This window comes from Aplidium turbinatum, chromosome 10 (assembly GCF_918807975.1).
Source record: "Aplidium turbinatum chromosome 10, kaAplTurb1.1, whole genome shotgun sequence".
Lineage (NCBI taxonomy): Eukaryota > Metazoa > Chordata > Ascidiacea > Aplousobranchia > Polyclinidae > Aplidium > Aplidium turbinatum.
The window spans coordinates 26,070,758-26,088,472 of record NC_137481.1 but is presented as its reverse complement, the minus strand read 5'-3'; the positions used below and the strand labels follow the sequence as shown (position 1 = coordinate 26,088,472).

General features: G+C 40.5%; 1 protein-coding gene across 1 annotated transcript; it reads right to left on the bottom strand.

The window, feature by feature from the left end:
* Positions 1-14,903: 14,903 nt before the first annotated feature.
* Positions 14,904-17,488, bottom strand: LOC145778556 (uncharacterized). Its single transcript, XM_082590064.1, has one exon. It carries the CDS (start codon positions 17,440-17,442, stop codon positions 15,826-15,828), a length of 1,617 nt encoding a protein of 538 aa, XP_082446190.1. The 5' UTR covers positions 17,443-17,488; the 3' UTR covers positions 14,904-15,825.
* Positions 17,489-17,715: the final 227 nt, after the last annotated feature.

The window sequence follows — 17,715 nt, the reverse complement described above, 5'->3', positions numbered from 1 at the left end:
AAAATGGATACTCTGGCTGGTCAGAAACCTACTTGTGCCAACCTTGTCAAACTCAACATCCAGTCGTTAGAGACGGATGAACTGTTTTGTGATATAACCTCGGTGGTTAACCCAGCTTGGGCTGACGATGTTAAAACTTTACCGCATAAACAACATTGAAGTGGTTTCCGTCATTTTCATGACGTGAATATGTTTCATTTGAATGATTGTAGTACTGTAGATGTACTAATTGGAAACGACAACGCTTATTTGATGTGTGCTAAAGAAGAGCGTGTTGGTGAGAATCGTAGTGAACCACATGCTTTGCTCACTCCTCTCGGTTGGTTGGCTTGTGGTGGTATGTCACCCTTAGATGAAAGCGTTGCTAACGTGTGCAGAGTGCAAACGTCTTCAGAGTCGGATGTCATCTCTAGCTTTCAGCGTAAAATTGAGTCTCGTGATATGGAAATAGCAGACCTGAATAAAGTCATTCAAGATTTGACCTTGCAAAATGAAACCTGTGAATTGTCTCGCAATGATATTTTGGCTAGAGAACTTGTTGAACCGAATATTGAGTTGAAAGATGGTCGATTTGAGATACCTGTACCGTTGAAGGAAGATATTGATTTACCTAACAATTTGTTTTGGCGTCAGATAGAGCTGCTGCTTTAAGGAAGAAGGCTTTAAAACAATCTGAATTTCGAGGAACTTGTGTTAATGAGGTAATGTTTTCGCGTCCTGATTTGTTAAACTCTCTGGCAGATCTCTTGGCTAGATTTCGGCTGAGTAGATTTGGTTTCGTGGCCGATATGACCAAGTACTTTTTTCACATTTTGGACTCTTCAATTCGTAAGCCCAATTTTATTGAACTCCTTACGTACACAGGCAGTGCCGTTCGGATCGTGAACGAACGCCCTTTGGTACCTTTGAGTGACGACCCTAGGGATTTTACTGTCATCACCCCTGCCTCACTTTTGACCCCATACTTAGACCCATACTGTGCTGTTGGGCAGCCACATGATCGTGACCAACTAAGGCGGGACTATCGGTTCAATTTGTCACTTTCTCAGCAGTTTCGGAGTAAATGGATCGATTTTTACTTGCCAGGTCTTCAGGGCCGGAAAAAATGGCTAAAAATGGCCGAGAATTTGGAGCCTGGTCAACTTGTAGTGGTGGGTTCTCTCCAAGACATTGGTAAACGTGGGAAGTATCAACTTGGGAGGGTGCATGAGGTAGTTCCACAAATTAGGAAAGGGAAGCCTGTGGTTCGTAGAGCTAAAGTTGCCGTCTGCAACTATGATGAGAGTACGGGGAAAGTGAAAGTAGACTACGTATTGAGGGATATTTCATGCCTCGCCCCCGTAAAGAACACCTAAGTGTTAGGGTTTGAGCCTGGTTTTGTCTGCGGTGGCCGACCCTTGTCTGAGCCCAGAACAGTCGGTTATTATCGCAACCATTGTATATAGCGTCATTTTAGCGTGTACCTATGGTACCAATTTCATGTATCGTCGCGTATTATTCTTATCGCTGTTCATTCTTTGCTTGCCTTTTGTATTTGCGTATTAACTTAAACGTGAGTGATTCAAACAATTTGTGTATTGTGTGTTTTTATTCATTGGCTCACAATTGTCGTCAATTCTTTTTAGTTATGCCATGTCAGACTGTCATAACTAGGGGCCGCTATGTTCTCGACAATTTTCACCAAATCAAACGTCATATAAAAACCGTTATGGTCTACTTAACCTAGCTGGCATCTTACGTCATGGAAATTGCTAGAAAATATCCAAATATTGCACCATCGGTCGTAAGACCTGATGAAATATTGCATCACTACCTTTGAACACCGGTTTGAATTGCGTGACAATGTCTTTCGTTATGACGTCACAGTACTGCGTACGTGAGTTTGAGATATTGAAAATTATTCTAGTCATTCTTAAAATTGTTTGTTGGAAGTCAGTCGCATATTTAACTGTTTGCTTGGTGCTTACTAGCTGGACAAATTTTTCGTCTTTTATCTAAGTAATCTGTTCTGTAGTGACAAGTTTTAGTGGTGTACGGCGTTGCATCCAATTTCGACAGCCAGGTGGCTAATTTTACAGAAATACAAATTTGAATAGACGTTTCGAAGGAGTGTTTCTTTTTCGGTCATTACATACAGACGAACGGATCCGGGAACTTTATGTTACAATTTTCCCACGAAGAGATTATGGTTTACCGCTGTGACCAACAATACATTGGTCAAGAAAATTAAAACAGCTAAATCTTTTGTTCACCCTGAACGTTTGCCACCTACATCATCCTTTACCAAATTCCACTACCTCAGAGTTTACTACCAGATTATGGTCAGGATGGGTAGGCTACTGACGATGGTATGGATGCTCTAGACTGGGGATGGAAAGTAGACAATAATCAGATGGTTCCAATCATGACAATTGCGAATCGTCTTCACCTCACTGTAGTTGCCGGAGATATGTGCTACCATACCATGCTGGATGTGGACCATGCCAAACTGGTTCATGTGTCCATACAGCAATCACATAATTACAGACGATGACATCGAGAGTGACAGCGATGAGCATTAGTAATACTTGATCCATTTGCTTTCTTTACGCTGATTATGTCAAGAGTCTACATGACCACATCATATGAGCTCTTTATGCCTGCTCAGTTAACTTAAATATATATAGAAATCCCTGTGATAGAAATTTACCGGGTTTTTTAATAAACAATACATTGTTATTGGACATTTTTAATTGTTTTGGCAGCCATCTTGGTTTGCCATATTGAATTTATAGGCTATCAGATAATTTAACAATTCTGAAAATGGTCTCATTGACTTCACAAGGTATAAAAACCTAGATATAGACATCAAAACTACACGTTTTGGTCATATGATAACCTAGTTATGGTCAATTTACTGTTATTTTAATAGTTTGGCGGCCATCTTGGTTTGCCATATTGAATTTATAGGCTATCAGATAATTCAACAATTCTGAGAATAGTCTCATTGACTTCACAGGGTATAAAAACCTAGATATAAACACCAAAACTACATGTTTTGGTCATATGATGATCGAGTTATGGTAAATTTACTGTTATGTTCAATGGTTTGGCGGCCATCTTGGAAGCTATCTTGAAAATAACAACTTTCTGGAAGTTGGATTCCTTAATATTTTGAATATGTTAGTACTGACACTCAATACTAATCAAATCAGTTGAAAAACCATTGGTAACTTATTGTAACCAAAAAAGTAACACCAACAACAAACAAGCGACTACAATAAGAAAAAAACAAGCAAAAAATTAATACATGACGTCACAGTGACGTCATTAATAACATAATTTTGTGTCATTTTTATCTCGTGTATTTTGTAGTGGCAGTCAGTCCAAATGTAAAAAAATAACGTATCTAATTGCATAAAAATGCCGTGAAAAGAGCTCAAAATTAACTTGGGGGGAATCCCCGATTTGGGGGTGATCACGTGACCCAAAATATTGCGGCACCCACTAAAATTGAAGTTAGATTCATCAACTACAAAAAAATGCAAAAAAACAACGTGTAACACGTTTAGCCTAAAGATGCTCATTTTTGCCCCTGAGGGCCTGCACTAATGTTCACAATGCAATACTTTTGAACTATTTGGAGTTCATTTTCATCTGCGATCCTAGTGCTGTAAAGCTCTATTGTGCGTTGTGCTATGAAATATTTTTAAACAAATCCTTAAAGAAGAGCAAGTCAAACAAACATCTGTAGACGAAGGACACGGAGCATGTGAAAAACGAAGGTATTTTTGCAGTACCAAGAAACAGCACAAAATAAAAGCCGGTTTGACTAAGCAATGAATCCAGCCCTTTCACTTAGCCTTTCAGCAAGTCGAGCTATAGTAGACCTCCCTGCAACCTGTATAAGTAATGAAATAGATGGTGATGTCATTTTCTGGTTTCTCGATGTTATCGAGGATGAAAAGTTATACAAGGAATTTTTTGTTTAGGATATAAACAAACGATTTAACATAATAGCCTAGACTAAGTAAACAAAATCAGTCAGGTTATCGATGTTTTGTCTACTGTATAGCAACCACAATAAATAAATAAATTGTCTGTATCGTGGGTGCGAGATGTTCACCAAACTCAGATTTGGGTCGCGCTCAGGGCCCCAAATGGACTTGATGCGGCACTGGTTAGCAGGTTTTAAGTTACTGCAAACGTGCAAAAGAACATTTCGTCGTCGTCGTCGTCGTGTGAGCGTCTGGGGCCGAGGGTCTATCCTTTTACCACCCCAGATTCACGATGTTCCCGGACTACACTGGAAGGCTACTAGAGAGCAGCCAGTCTTTGATTTCATCATCCATGACACGCAGACCTTCCACTCCGTTAGGTGGCTTGAAGATGGAGCAGTCATTGATGATGTGGTCTGCGGTCTGTTCCTCGGCACCACATTCACAGGAGGAGGAAGAGGCCATTCCCCATTGGTGCATGGTTGAGCGGAAAAGCCCGACGCCCGTACGGAGACGGTTAAGGCGCACCCATGTCTGTCTTGGTAGTTTTAGACCGATGGGGCGTGTGTCGGCGTCGGGGATGAACAAATAGAGTCTGGTGACGGTTGACTTCCATTCAGAACTCCATTTATGGTCCGCCCAAGCAGCCGCAGAGATGTCTTGTACATCAGCTTCGTTGATAAGAAGTTGGTGGTGTGGGTTTCTTGCAGGAGTAATGCAGTCACGTTATGCTGTTGTGTGAGATGTTCCAACATGTCGCATTTGGCTTTGGTAAGGCCTTCAACGTTTAGCTGCAAGATTGTGACTCCGACAGGATGAATTTCTCTCATTGGACACCGGGGCCGAGGGTTTATTCTTTTACCACCCCAGGTGCCATGTGAGTTGCGGTCTCTGATTGTTGCCATTCGCTTCATTAATATGAATTACCAGGACTCACCACGAGGAGGTTGGCAACATGAGTTCCGATAGTCATAAGAAGTTGAGCGGCTGGCACGAATGGGTGTCTTGATTTCAGTCGACGGGGGTGCTTGTTTGGGAGAGCAGAGATCTTGTGGTGGAGAAGGTGGTTAGGCTCCAATGCCCGTCGACCGAGGGACAGAGTGGCTTCTTCGCGACGAAGCTCAGCGGGTTGGATGCCAGCGAGAATGCGGAGGTTGTCCAGTGGTGTGGGACGCAGGCATCCGGTCACTGTGCGCAGGGCGCTGTTTATGGCAGTGTCGATGTTATGGCAATGAGCACTGCGGCACCAAACAGGTACACAGTACTCTGCTGAAGAGTAGACAAGGGCTAAGGCTGCTATACGCAAAGTGTCAGCCCTCGCCCCCCAGCTAGAGCCTGCCAGGCGCTTGAGTAGCGCAGCACGGATGTGAGTTTCTTGCGCAGTGACACCAAATGGTGGCGGTATGTGAGCGATCTGTCCCGTGTCACCCCAAGATATCTTGGTTCGGGGCAGAAGGACAGAGAATTTCCGTTGTTCTGGACGTGTAGCTCACGATCAGCTTCCCGATTATGGAGGTGGAAAGCTGCTGCCATAGTTTTGGTTTCGCTGAGTTTCAGTAGCCAGTTCTGGAGATAGGCTGAGAGAGTTTTCATGTCCTGGCTCAAGGTGTCTTCTAAATTTTCCCACGACTTTGCGGAGTGGAGAATTGCCAGGTCGTCCGCATAAGCATATTTTGCGGAGACCGTAGTTAGAAGGTCGTGGGTGTAGATGTTGAAAAGAAGTGGAGCCAGGACCGATCCCTGTGGGACGCCGTTTTTCAGGCGTCTCAGTCTTCTTCGCCTTGAGCTACCGGTGGTGAGGGTAAAGCTTCGATTCCTGACAAGTTCCATAATCATATGAACCATATGTCGGTCAGGAAGCAGGCGAAGCAGCTTGCAAGTAAGGCCGCGATGCCATACGGTGTCATAGGCAGCTGTAAGATCTAGAAAAACAGCGCCGGCCTTCTTTTTTGCCTCAAAGCAATCCTCGATATCTTGGGTTAAGAGTGTGACCTGATCTACAGTGGATTTTCCGCGCCGAAATCTAGCTTGCTCTTTTGGAAGGAGCGGGTCGATAATTGGGTTGACGCGTGCGTAGATCAGTCTTTCGAAGATCTTGAAAGGAACACAGAGGAGGGATATTGGACAATAACTCCTTGGGTCTTCTGGTGGCTTGTGAGGCTTAGGGATCGCAACTACTAAAGCTCTTCTCCAGATTTTTGAGATTGTGAGGTGGTACAGGCAGTAAGAGAGGAATCTACGTAACCAGGACTTTAGGGCATGGCCAGCATGGAGCACAAGCTCAGGGCAGATCTTATCGGGCCCTGGAGACTTGTGTGGTTTCACTAGGCGGAGGGCGGTGGCGAATTCCTCTGGGGTGAAGTTTCCAGAGATTGCTTCCTCTTGTGGTGTTTCCACTCGCCAAAGGGCAGATACTTCCTTGGCAACAAGGCGGGATGCCTTGCGGTCCTTTGTCTTGTACACCCCGTTCTGCAATAGCTGAAAAGCGATGGCATTAGCAGAAACGCGGCACTGACGAGGGGAGTTTGCTGAGCGCCCAGTGAGGTTGTTGACGATGCTCCATGCTTTGCGGCTTGAGTGTGAGAAGTCGATGGTTTGGACAGCTTCGTTCCATCGCTCAAGCTTCTTTGTGTCCAGCCGCTCAAGTAGTCTGGTGGCGGCGGTGTTAGAAGCAGTGCCACTTGTGGCGCTTAAGTAAGAGCGGTAGAGAGCTTCACACTCAGAGTCCCAGCATGGTGTATAGCTGGTTCGATGGCCACGTGGTATTGTGGCCTTTGCCGCAGTTATTATGGCATTGCAGAAGTCCTGGTATGCCTCGTCTGCGTTGCATGTTTCAGTCGAAGGTAACTTTGCAGCAAACTCATTGGTCAGGAGGCTGCATTGATTCCAATCGGCTTTTTTGAAGTTCCATCGCTTCACCGGTGAACTCGGGACAAGAGCCACAAGTTTTGGGGCGATGATGAGGGACGGCCGGTGTTGGGACCGCGAGAACTTCTCAAGCACACGTCCGTCTGGAAGAGAGCTGTCGACACTCGCGAAGGCCAAGTCAGGGTTTGTCCCTGTTCCCCAGCGGCCGGAGTGGAAACTGGCTGGTTCCTTTGGGTTGAATAGAAGGGCAAGATGGTTTGTAGAAGCCCAATCAGCCAGCAATTCTCCGTCGCTGCTTGTGTTGTTGTAGTCCCAGTCGATGTGCTGACAGTTGAAGTCGCCAGCGTAGAGACTGGGGGAGGGGAACGTTGGAAGGGATGATGGCAACATTCGCGAGGGTGGGGGCTTGTAGATGTTGACGATGTCGTAGTCTGAGATACACATGCACACCCACTCAATCTCGGCATCAGTTGGAGATTGGTCGACAAACGTCGGTTGGAGATTGGAGATTGTTCGACAAAGAACAGTTGCAATCTTGTGACAACACGCCCCGTGCAAATTTGATTTTCTTGAAATCCTTTTGCGGCAGGGGCGTATCCTCAATGGAAGCAAGGGAAGCATTGCTTCCCCTGTCAAAATTGAAAAAAGAGAAGCTGATATTTTTCAGTAAAACGATTTCGTAATTTCTTTACCTAAATGTGATTTAGAACGGTTTTTTAACTCATGCCCCCCGTATGATTTTGAACTCGGTTTTAATTAAAAAAAAGTTGGAAGCCAACGGAAGCGAAGATTCGTATTGCATCCATTGCTCTCGTTTTTGCAATAAGAAGAAACAAGTTTGAAAGAAAGGAAAAAAGCAGCGCAAAGTTTTCGCAATTTACGTTTCTTTTAACTAATCGCTGGAAGCGATTTAAAAATTGCTTCCAGTCGCGGGGTTGCCAGATTAGCCAAATTCCGCGAATTAGTTTTTTTTTAAATAACTTTTCAAAATGCATAATAATCAATATTTCTCTAATATTGTAACCTTACCAGATGAAACCATATTCAACATTGTTCAATACATGTTCTATACTTATTTAATACTCGTAATGTGGCGGATCAAAACTCATTCGCTACTTTTATAGGCTAACTTGCTATTTTTGGGCTACTTTCAGAATTATTTTTGCTAGAATTTATTAAAATCCACTACAAGTTATAAAATATATATGTAAATTTTATTATTTTTGATAGAAACAGGTAAATATATCCATTTGGCCTTTTTTGTCTAATGTTTTTCTTGTTTTGGCCTTTTCTTTGTATTATTTTGGCTTTAAGACTTTTTCATAGTCTGGCAACTCTGCTCTGTTGGATGTTGTGCCAGTGAGCTATGTAATGAGAAAATCTAGGGCACTGTTATGGTTATAATATCGGCCTTGTAAGCAAAAGTTTGAGCCAAATGTTGGCTTTACACTGTTATCCTGGCTGGATAGACTTTGGAATAAGACAGGATATGTGAGGTCTAAGCTAGACTTGACTTTGTAGCTGAGTTTTTGGTGTTCTCTAATTGTAGTCGCATTTTTGCCCCTTGCCCGTTCGTGTGTAAGAGCTACCTTTAATAAGTTAATAGCTGTTTATCTGCTAATAAATTTCATACAAAAATTGCCCTAAAAGTGTTTCCAGAAAGCAGTATAATTCATTATTTGAGTGTAATTTTGCAAAAATTTTCCGGGGGAGCATGCCCCCGGACCCCCCTAGAAAACACGTGCCTTCGGCACGCTCTATTCCCCCACGAGTTTCATTGCTTCCCTTGCTCAACCAACCAGGATACGCCACTGTTTTGCGGTTAAAAAGTTTAACTAGTGGCAAAAGGAAGTGTAAATGGACAGCGTACGAATGATATAACCAAATCACTTGCATTGTATACAGGGCAGGATTAACCATTAGGCTAATAAGGCTATAGCCTTAGGCCCTTGAAAATTTCGGCCCTAAATTTTTGTAAGGCTGGTTGTGATACAGATCCAGTACAGTAGGCCTACAGTTTTTGCTTAAAAACGAATGACTGAGTTGAGTCAATACATACAAGAAGCCCATTTCCAAAACCACGTAAGCGTCACTTTTACCAAAATTGAGTTTAGAGCAGGGCTTTTCAACCTAGGGGTCGCGAGCCGTTTTTCGGAGATTTGCGAGGCGCTTGAAATTCCAGTGTATTGTTTTCAATTCTTTTTTACCAGAAAAGATTAAAAACTGTGTTTTTTTCGCAATCACCCATTCCTCTACTTGAGGTTATTATATCGTTTAGGCTTTCAGACGTTGCAAAGGCTTTAGCTATAGGAAGGCATTTGATATTTTTTATATTTTTCATCAATCAATATATCAATCAATCAATATTTGCGTTCAACTTCGACACCGTTCCATTTTAAATAAGCCATGACACCACTCGGGTGTGGCAGACTCGATGACCAGTTCGGTCCTTCTGTCACTCCCATCGTCATCAGCAAACAACCTAGCTCACATTGTAATCTTGTATTGTTTTGTTTTTTCGCATGTGCTGATGATGCAAAATAAAAGAACTTCTCCTTCTCTCTCTCACCAAGTTCTTGTACGTTGTTATGTGCAGACTAAAGTTAACCAGTAACAACTTCTTCTTCTTCTTCTTCAAATACCTTGCCTGAACCAGGCATCGACGGCCTCAGATACATAATTAGACCAAATATTCCTATTAGCCTATATGTTGCATGGATGATGGTTTCTTTCTTGTCGTTAAATTGTTTCAGATGTGTTTTTGTCTGCCAGGTTCCCGCTTTTCAAAAATTTTACCAGTTAAAGAGAGATGCTCTACTTTTTGCTTTCTTATTAGGCCTACATGGCTGAGAAATTTATATTGTCTGGTTTTCATGTTTTTTAACAGAGATCTGGTTTGGTTCACTTGGTGTAAAACTTCTTTATTTGTTTTCTTTGCCAGCCATGAAATACGTTGCATTCTACGGAAGCACCACATTTCAAAAGCATTAATTTTTTCAGCCATTTTTGCTGAAATATTCCAGATTTCAGAGTTGTAATGAAAAACAGGATAAATGTAGCATTTTTAAAACTCTAGACCTTGTCTTAAAGCAGATATTTTTATTGCAAAGAAGTGGTTTCATTTGTTGGAAACTTGCTTTTGCTTGGGCTGTTCTTATGTTGAGCTCTGCTTCGTCTCTTGCATCCCAATTCACCATAGTACCGAGGTACGCTATTTGAATTTTTGGATCTGTTTAAGAATTGTTCCATTAACTGATATTCCAGTGTATGGCTGGGAGTTTCGGCTGCTTTTTTCTTTGTTATGACCATTGTTTCTGTTTTCTTTTCATTTAATTCCATGCCAAATATCTTGCTTTTCGTACACACAATATCTAAGATGCTCTGCAGTTTTACGTCCGAGTCGGCTATCAAAACGGTGTCGTCAGCATATCGTAGCCTATGTGGTTAATGTTGTTTCCTCCAATACTAATAGGCCTACCTCTTTTATCTTCAATACTGTATGTCTTAAAATTATTTCGCTGTATAATGAACAACGCTATGTGACAACGTAACAACAGTAACAATGTAACAACAGTAACAACGTTATGGTAAAAAGCAAAATTATGTAGAATCCTATGCAAAATGTAGATTTCTCAGTAGGCTATCGTTTTCAATGGTATTGAAAAAAATTAGTGTTGGCTATTTTGTTTGAAAGTTCTTTCAGCAACAGGTGCACGCATTGACAAACTTAATAGTTAATAATATGCAGCACCAACCATGTCACTGAAATTGATTTAAATAAATCCATAAAAGATTGCAATAAATTCAACGGGTGAAAGTGCGAAAACGTGGATTATTCTCATTATTTTTTCTCCTATTATCCAGCTAAGATTGATAGAAAATGGAAATAACAATCGAAGGAAATGTAATAAAAGCCGTGATAACATCGCAAAAAAAACGTTTTTCGTTTCGGAAGTTTACGTTGGAACAGCAAAAATAAACATAATTGGATGTCGGCAGAGATGGGCGTGATCTTGATCTTGAAGATCACAAGTGATCTTGAAGATCAAGATCGTGATCTTGATCTTGATCTTCAAGATCACTTTTTTTTTGGTGATCTTGATCTTGATCTAAGATCACTTTTTTTTGTGTGATCTTGATCTTGAAGAACAATAAGATCAAGATCACTTTAAAATTGAATTTTACTTCCTAGATAGAAACATTTTTTTAGAACTCGTCCTGTACAAAGTAGTTAGTGGTAACTACTAACATTAAGCCACTGTTAATATGATATGTGTCCAACAAAAGACGATTTAAAGTCTCCATCTAATCTGTTCAGTGTTGCCATTTCAAAATTGAAAAAATTTTCTGTGTTGGTCGTAATAAAGAAGTCAATTACCATGTAGGCTACTTTGTGTTGACGTATAATAAAAAATGATTTAACTTTGTTCACAATTTCCATGTGTGAATTTAAAAGAAATGTTTTCTTTCTTTTACCCAATTTTAGATGTTTCAAAACTCTAGAATGGCGGTGTTAAAAAATCTGGACTCTAGGACGCCGACTTTGGTCATGTAAAGTGGTTTATTGCAGCAAATCAACCAGACCAAGACTTGTTTAGGGTCTGAGTATGGAGCGGTTTGTCTGACCGCAGGCCTCTGAACTTTTTTGATAGCAGACAACAGCATCAAGGTTGTCAGATGGATAAATGGTGCAATAAACATTGACACAATACAATGAAAGTTAAAACTGCTTAGTAATACGAATAAAAACTCCTACGTGAACCAGACAAAAATTTAGAATTTAGTAAAAAATGATGCAGTTTAAAGTTTATTTTTATTTATTTATTATATAATAATAAGTATAAAACTAATTGCAAATTTTGCGACTTTTTCAGAACTAGCCTACTGTAATTAACCTCGGCCTTGGGTGTGACGTTACGATTCTACGCAAACTACGTCAACAATTGATAGGCCTAATAGCAACAGTCACTAACTTATTACAATTCTTAGGCCAGCGATCGAGTAGTTAAAAGTAATAGTTAGCAATACCAACTATATACCTTTTTCCAGGTTGCTAATAACTTAGTAGGCTAATTATTTTTTGCAACATCATTGATCAAAAACTTCATTTTTTTTCAAGTACACAAAAAGTGATCTTGAAAGTGATCTTGATCTTCAAGATCACGATCTTGATCTTGATCTTCAAGATCACATAGTTTGGTGATCTTGATCTTGATCTTCAAGATCACCTATTCTTGGTGATCTTGATCTTGATCTTCAAGATCACCAATACTGGTGATCTTGCCCATCTCTGGATGTCGGCATGAATCGAATTTGGTTAAATTTTGCATTAGGCTAAATATGCTTTTGTTGAATACTTAATACTTTTATGGATGCGAGAGCCTACGTTGATTGCTCTGAAGGAGTCGGAATGGAAAAAAGGTGAAAACCCCTGGTTTAAAGTGTCATTAGGTAAAGTATTACCATAGGTACCTACTATCCATTTCTTTCTTTACAAAATCTTTTCCATCTGCTTCAAATTTTACAATAAAAATTGTGTTTGTTTCCAAAACCAATTATGCGCCATCATTAGCTATTTTTTTGTTATATTCATGTTATTTTGCAGTAAATAATTTCAATTTTTCGTGTATGTATTTTTATGACTTTTTGTAGCTTGTTTTGCAAAATTAGGCCCTTCTCTAGTAAACAGCCTTAGGCCTACAGTACCTTTAATCCGGCCCTGATTGTATATAGCAAAAGCACAAATCGAAAAACCCCAAACCTGTGACAACACGCCCCGGTTTGCCTTACAAAATCGAATTTTATTACGTGGAATTTACACATTTATAAACAAGTTGAAATTAATTCAACAACTGCTTTGGGTCTTGTTTCCTTGCTTTCACATATCGACCAAGGGTTCGGTAGTTTATGCCAAATTTTGCTTCTGCTTCTCGTAAGCTGTGACCATCATCACAGCTGTGACAACTCGCCCCGACGTACGCAGTCAGACAAAAGTTTTAATGGCGGTTAGAAAAGGCACGCTATTAACTTCTAAAGTGTCAGCTATACTCCTAACATAATAAGCTATAAAACTGATTTCATACTTGCGGTCAGACTGCTCTTACGAAAGCGTCACACAACTTTGAAAAGTTAGTGAAATTTACATCGATGACCAAATTTTTGATAATAATTTAATTTAAGCTAAACCTGCTGTCTTTTCTTGACTTTGCTAACCTCAAAATGAAGATGACTTTTAACGAAACACGTGCTACAAATATAGACTCGAAGCAGTCAGTGCAAGTACAAAAAAAATTCCTGTGACAACACACCCCTTGTGACAACACGCCCCGGCTTGCCTTACAATTTCATACATGCATACACTGGCTGTTCAGATGCGACAAACATATAAGTTTCATGTCAAGAACAGAGTGCTTAGATTGGAAAATATAACACAAATTTACACTGTTAATTTTTTAACAGCTAATTTTCAACGACCGAAGAGTCAAATATTTTGTTTGACTAACATTTCCTATTTTACAGTAGCCAAGTATTTCACAAATAGTTTAAGATTAAATTACAAACTTTTCTTTAAATGGTTAAATTTAACACTTGCGCATCTATGACTTGTGTGTAGGAGCGTAGTCAGGAGAAGGGCAAAGGGAACAATTTCCCCCAACCAACATATTTTTATATTTGCACCGACTAACAAGCTATTGGCCAAAAGATAGGGCCTACATTGTCAGTGTCAGGGCTCGTTATGATGCAAATAAACACAACAACAATCCCAAGCGACCATGCAGCCTACATCTCAGACCTAATATTACATTTACATCTCAGACCTAACATTATATATCTATCGTGCTGTATTTTTTGCGAAAGGTATTTCTCGACAAAGTGAAGCCTCCAATGGGACCAATTATTACCATTTGTTCTTTTAAATGCTTTGGTTCTATGGAACTTAAATAAACTTTTTACCTTCTGTTGCAGCATCATTTGGCAGAGTTTTACTATTGGTTAGGGCTGAAATTACTCTCAGAACGCGTAACTTTAAGGCATCTTTTTCAAAAGTTTTCGATAGAGGTCGTCCAGACACCCCCTTTAGAGAGTGTCGCCTTTGTTGGCACGCTGCCGGGCTTACTGACAAGTGCAATAATGCTCATTTGTATTGGTTACGCCCTGCTTGCGTAGATATTCCTACATCACTCATAATTCACCACGGTATCCACAGTTATTTCAAATACCCGTCCATATGGCTGTTAGAGTGAGGATTGGAGGTCTCAGCTGAAGAAAAGCCTATTCTTTCTCTAAATCCAACTTGTCTTCAGTGGCGTAGCCAGAAAATTTTTTTGAGGGGGGCCAAATATTTGATGAAATGATGAGAACGACAAAGTGTTTGATTAAGCCATCGCCACATGATGTGCAGTGGCGTATCCTGGTGGGTTGAGCAAGGGAAGCAATAAAACTGGTGGGGGTTAGAACGTGCCGAAGGCACGCGTTTTGTAAGGGGGTCCGGGAGCATGCGCCTCCGGAAAATTTTTGCAAATTTACACTTAAATGATGGATTATAGCGCTTTCTGGAAACACTTTTAGGGTAATATTTGTATGAAATTTATTAGCAGATAAACAGCTATTAACTTATTAAAGGTCGCTCGTACACACGAACGGGCAAAAACTGCGGCTAAAATTAGAGAACACCAAAAACTCAGCTACACAAAAACTCAATAACTACACAAAAACCCAACAGAGTAAGCCATTCTGAAATTGCTCCACAAATTAGTTAAAAGAAATGTAAATCTTTTGCCCGATTTACGATTTGCAAAATTTATTGGTGTCTTTCTGTGTGTTTAAAACAAATCCTTGCGGGTGTTAATAGCCAGATGTCTTGGAAAACGTTATAAATTTCTACAAATTTTATTATATTTTAAACAAAGGGCTCAACTTCGGAATCCAAACTTTGAAAATTTGGGGGGGGGGGGACATGGCCCCTTTCGCCCCCCCCCCCCCCTCTGGCTACGCCTATGCTTGTCTTACCTGGCTATCACTTAGAAGAACAAGATTGGATAATGAAAGAAGATCATAAACGTTGCAAACATAATATTTTAATGCGGCTATAAATTAGTTTGGCTTACATCATCGCCTTTCAATATCAAAGGCTGTGATCACCATTTGAAAGCACCTGGTAATGCATAAAATGTTACTCTTTACCACAACACTTGCAAATATGCTAAATACATGTACGGTAGGTCAAAAATAAGACATCTATAAATGCAGTAGGCCTAAATACTATTTAAAACAAATATTTATGTATAATTAAACACTAATGGATCGATATTCAGTTATTTGTAGTGTGACCAGTAGCCACACACAAAGCAGTAGCCTAATTATAAAGCATAGAAACATTGCAACGACCATGCAAACAATGACGTTGCAATAAAACGAGTAATTCCGTTGCCATTGTTTTCATCTCCTTATCAACGTGAAACTGGGATACAGGTTACTTTGCACAAATTGTCACCTTGTTCTGTCACAGAACGCCCAAGTCGTCTTAAAGCACCTAAATGCTTTTATCTCTATGAAATCGTCTTGAAAGTTTCAAGCAAACATTTCTTAAAAAACAACATCCGCTTATCATCACTGACGTCATTCAACCTTTGTGTTAGTTACCCAAGCCCGATGGGGACAGTTGACTCGCTAGTCCAAACATCATATTCAATTGACGCCCAGTTATTGATCAGATAAGGTGAGTTATTGTACAAAACATAACCATGTCTCATTCCAATCCATCAACGAGCCAATCATGCAGTTGCCCCCTAAAGCAGTTGTTTAAAATGCGCATAATTAAAAATAAAAGCACAAAAATTAACAAATCAAAACGTTACAAATTTTTTATGTGTTACAAAATTTCTAAATAGAATCTTGTGATCATCCTAAATATTATTCCATTCTATGATGTCATAAATATGTCGATGCAAGGTTGGAAACCGCTAGATGGCCCATGAGCTTACTTAGTTCGCGTTCTGGCAAGATAAGCTTTCCAGGCCACGTCTCCAATATGGCGATCAAACTTCGCGTCTTTGACCAGGTTCGGATAATAATGTCGATCGCGGTTGATGTTCATTGACCATGACGAGGTGTCAGAACTTAAGAAAGCAGTCGAGCGGAAACAAACGTCCATTTCCACGAGAGATATGATTTCGTCCAAATTTTCCTTAACCAACGAACAGCTTGAGTAGCGTTTCAAATGGAGCTGCATGTCAGAAAAAGTATATAACTTGATTTTTTGCTGAGACGTTTTCTGGCTAAGATGTGCTTTGACTTTGTTAACAAGATTGTTTAGGTTTAATGGAGCGGAGAAGTAAACATTTTGAACAAAGTCTCTGCTATATTCAGCCAGAGCGTCTCTATACATTAAAATACCCTCTGCAATATCATTGGGAGTGATTCTGGGAAGCCGGTAACAAAGGTTAACCGCGCGCTTCTTCTCTTTTCCACCACATCGCAGCATCCAATCAGATTCATCGTACCTCCAGTGTACGGCTATATAGCTGCCGCCGAGAATTTGTTTGCGAAAGCTGTCTCCGATTTCCGAAACAAACTTTGGCCTGGGAGTTGATAAGTATCCGAGCGAGTAAATAACCTCGGCACTTAAACCTTCAAGTTTTAAAGTAGAATTCGATGCGTTGCGAAGTACCTCAGTGGCTTTTGCAATCGACTCGACGCTTTCCCTCACCTCTAAGTTGCGGAACGGAAGCGCGTAAAGAGCGCACTTTGCGTTGGAGTTGTACACTTTGCGAATCTCTTCAATCGTACTTCCAGGCACTGCCACCGCCATGTTCTTTATGCCACGGGGAATCATGGGCAATTTTATTTTGCCTAGGTACGTTTCATAATCTTCGTTGATAGGCCCAGTCAAAGGCTCATACTTTTTTGGGTTGTAACCAGCATCGAGAAAATGCTTTGAGCGACTTGTCAGGAAAATGACGTTCATCCTTCGATTACACGCTTGCTCTAAGTCGGAGGTGGATCGCATTGACACAAGTGACGCTAGATACCCAACTTCAATGCGCACATTGGCGGAAACAGGATAAAAGTCGTCTTTTGCCCCAGGCCGGTGTTGAAAAAAATTTGGGAAGATCAGAGTGCGGTTTAGAGCAATGCTAAGAAAAATAGAATCTCGTAGACCAATGATTTGGTTGTTAGGTCCGTTTGTAAGGACAGGAAGAAGATATTTCCTTGAATCAAGCTTAATTTTTGGACGGTTTAAATTGGGAGTAAACGAGGACGTTTGACATATTTTCTTGTTTCTGGGTTTATTTATCTTTTTAACATTGTGCAAGATGGATAGCGATTGAGCCACAACGGGAATCTTCACGTTTTGATGATTTGGCAACTTGCTTTCTTTCACACTGTCAAGCCTGATAGTTTTGAGTTGGTTGTACTCCTCATAGTATTTCTTATACAAGAGAACGCAGCTGATAAAAATGAAAATGCTGAGGATTGATTGAAAGAAAGTACCTCGTATAAATTTGCGGATGACTTTGACGCTTCTTCGCCACGAGCTTTGACTAAAGAACATCAAACCACCTCGAAAATGACGTCTACAAGACGAATCAAACATTCATAAGAACTATCCAGGGCGTCGGTCGATAAAGAAACAATTTCAAAATGCAACGATGTTCAAGCCCATCATGATTTGCTCGACTACTGACCTACATCATTTAATAATAAGAAAAATAATCAACTGATTTTATGAAATGTTCTTTTTTCTTAAATAAAAAATTAACCGCAAGATGCTATCACCTAACGTCCGCCCCGTTTGCTCAGTGGTTACCCTCTCGGCTCCAGATCAAGCGGCGCAAGTTCGATTCTCGGGGTGTGCGCTTGAGCAACG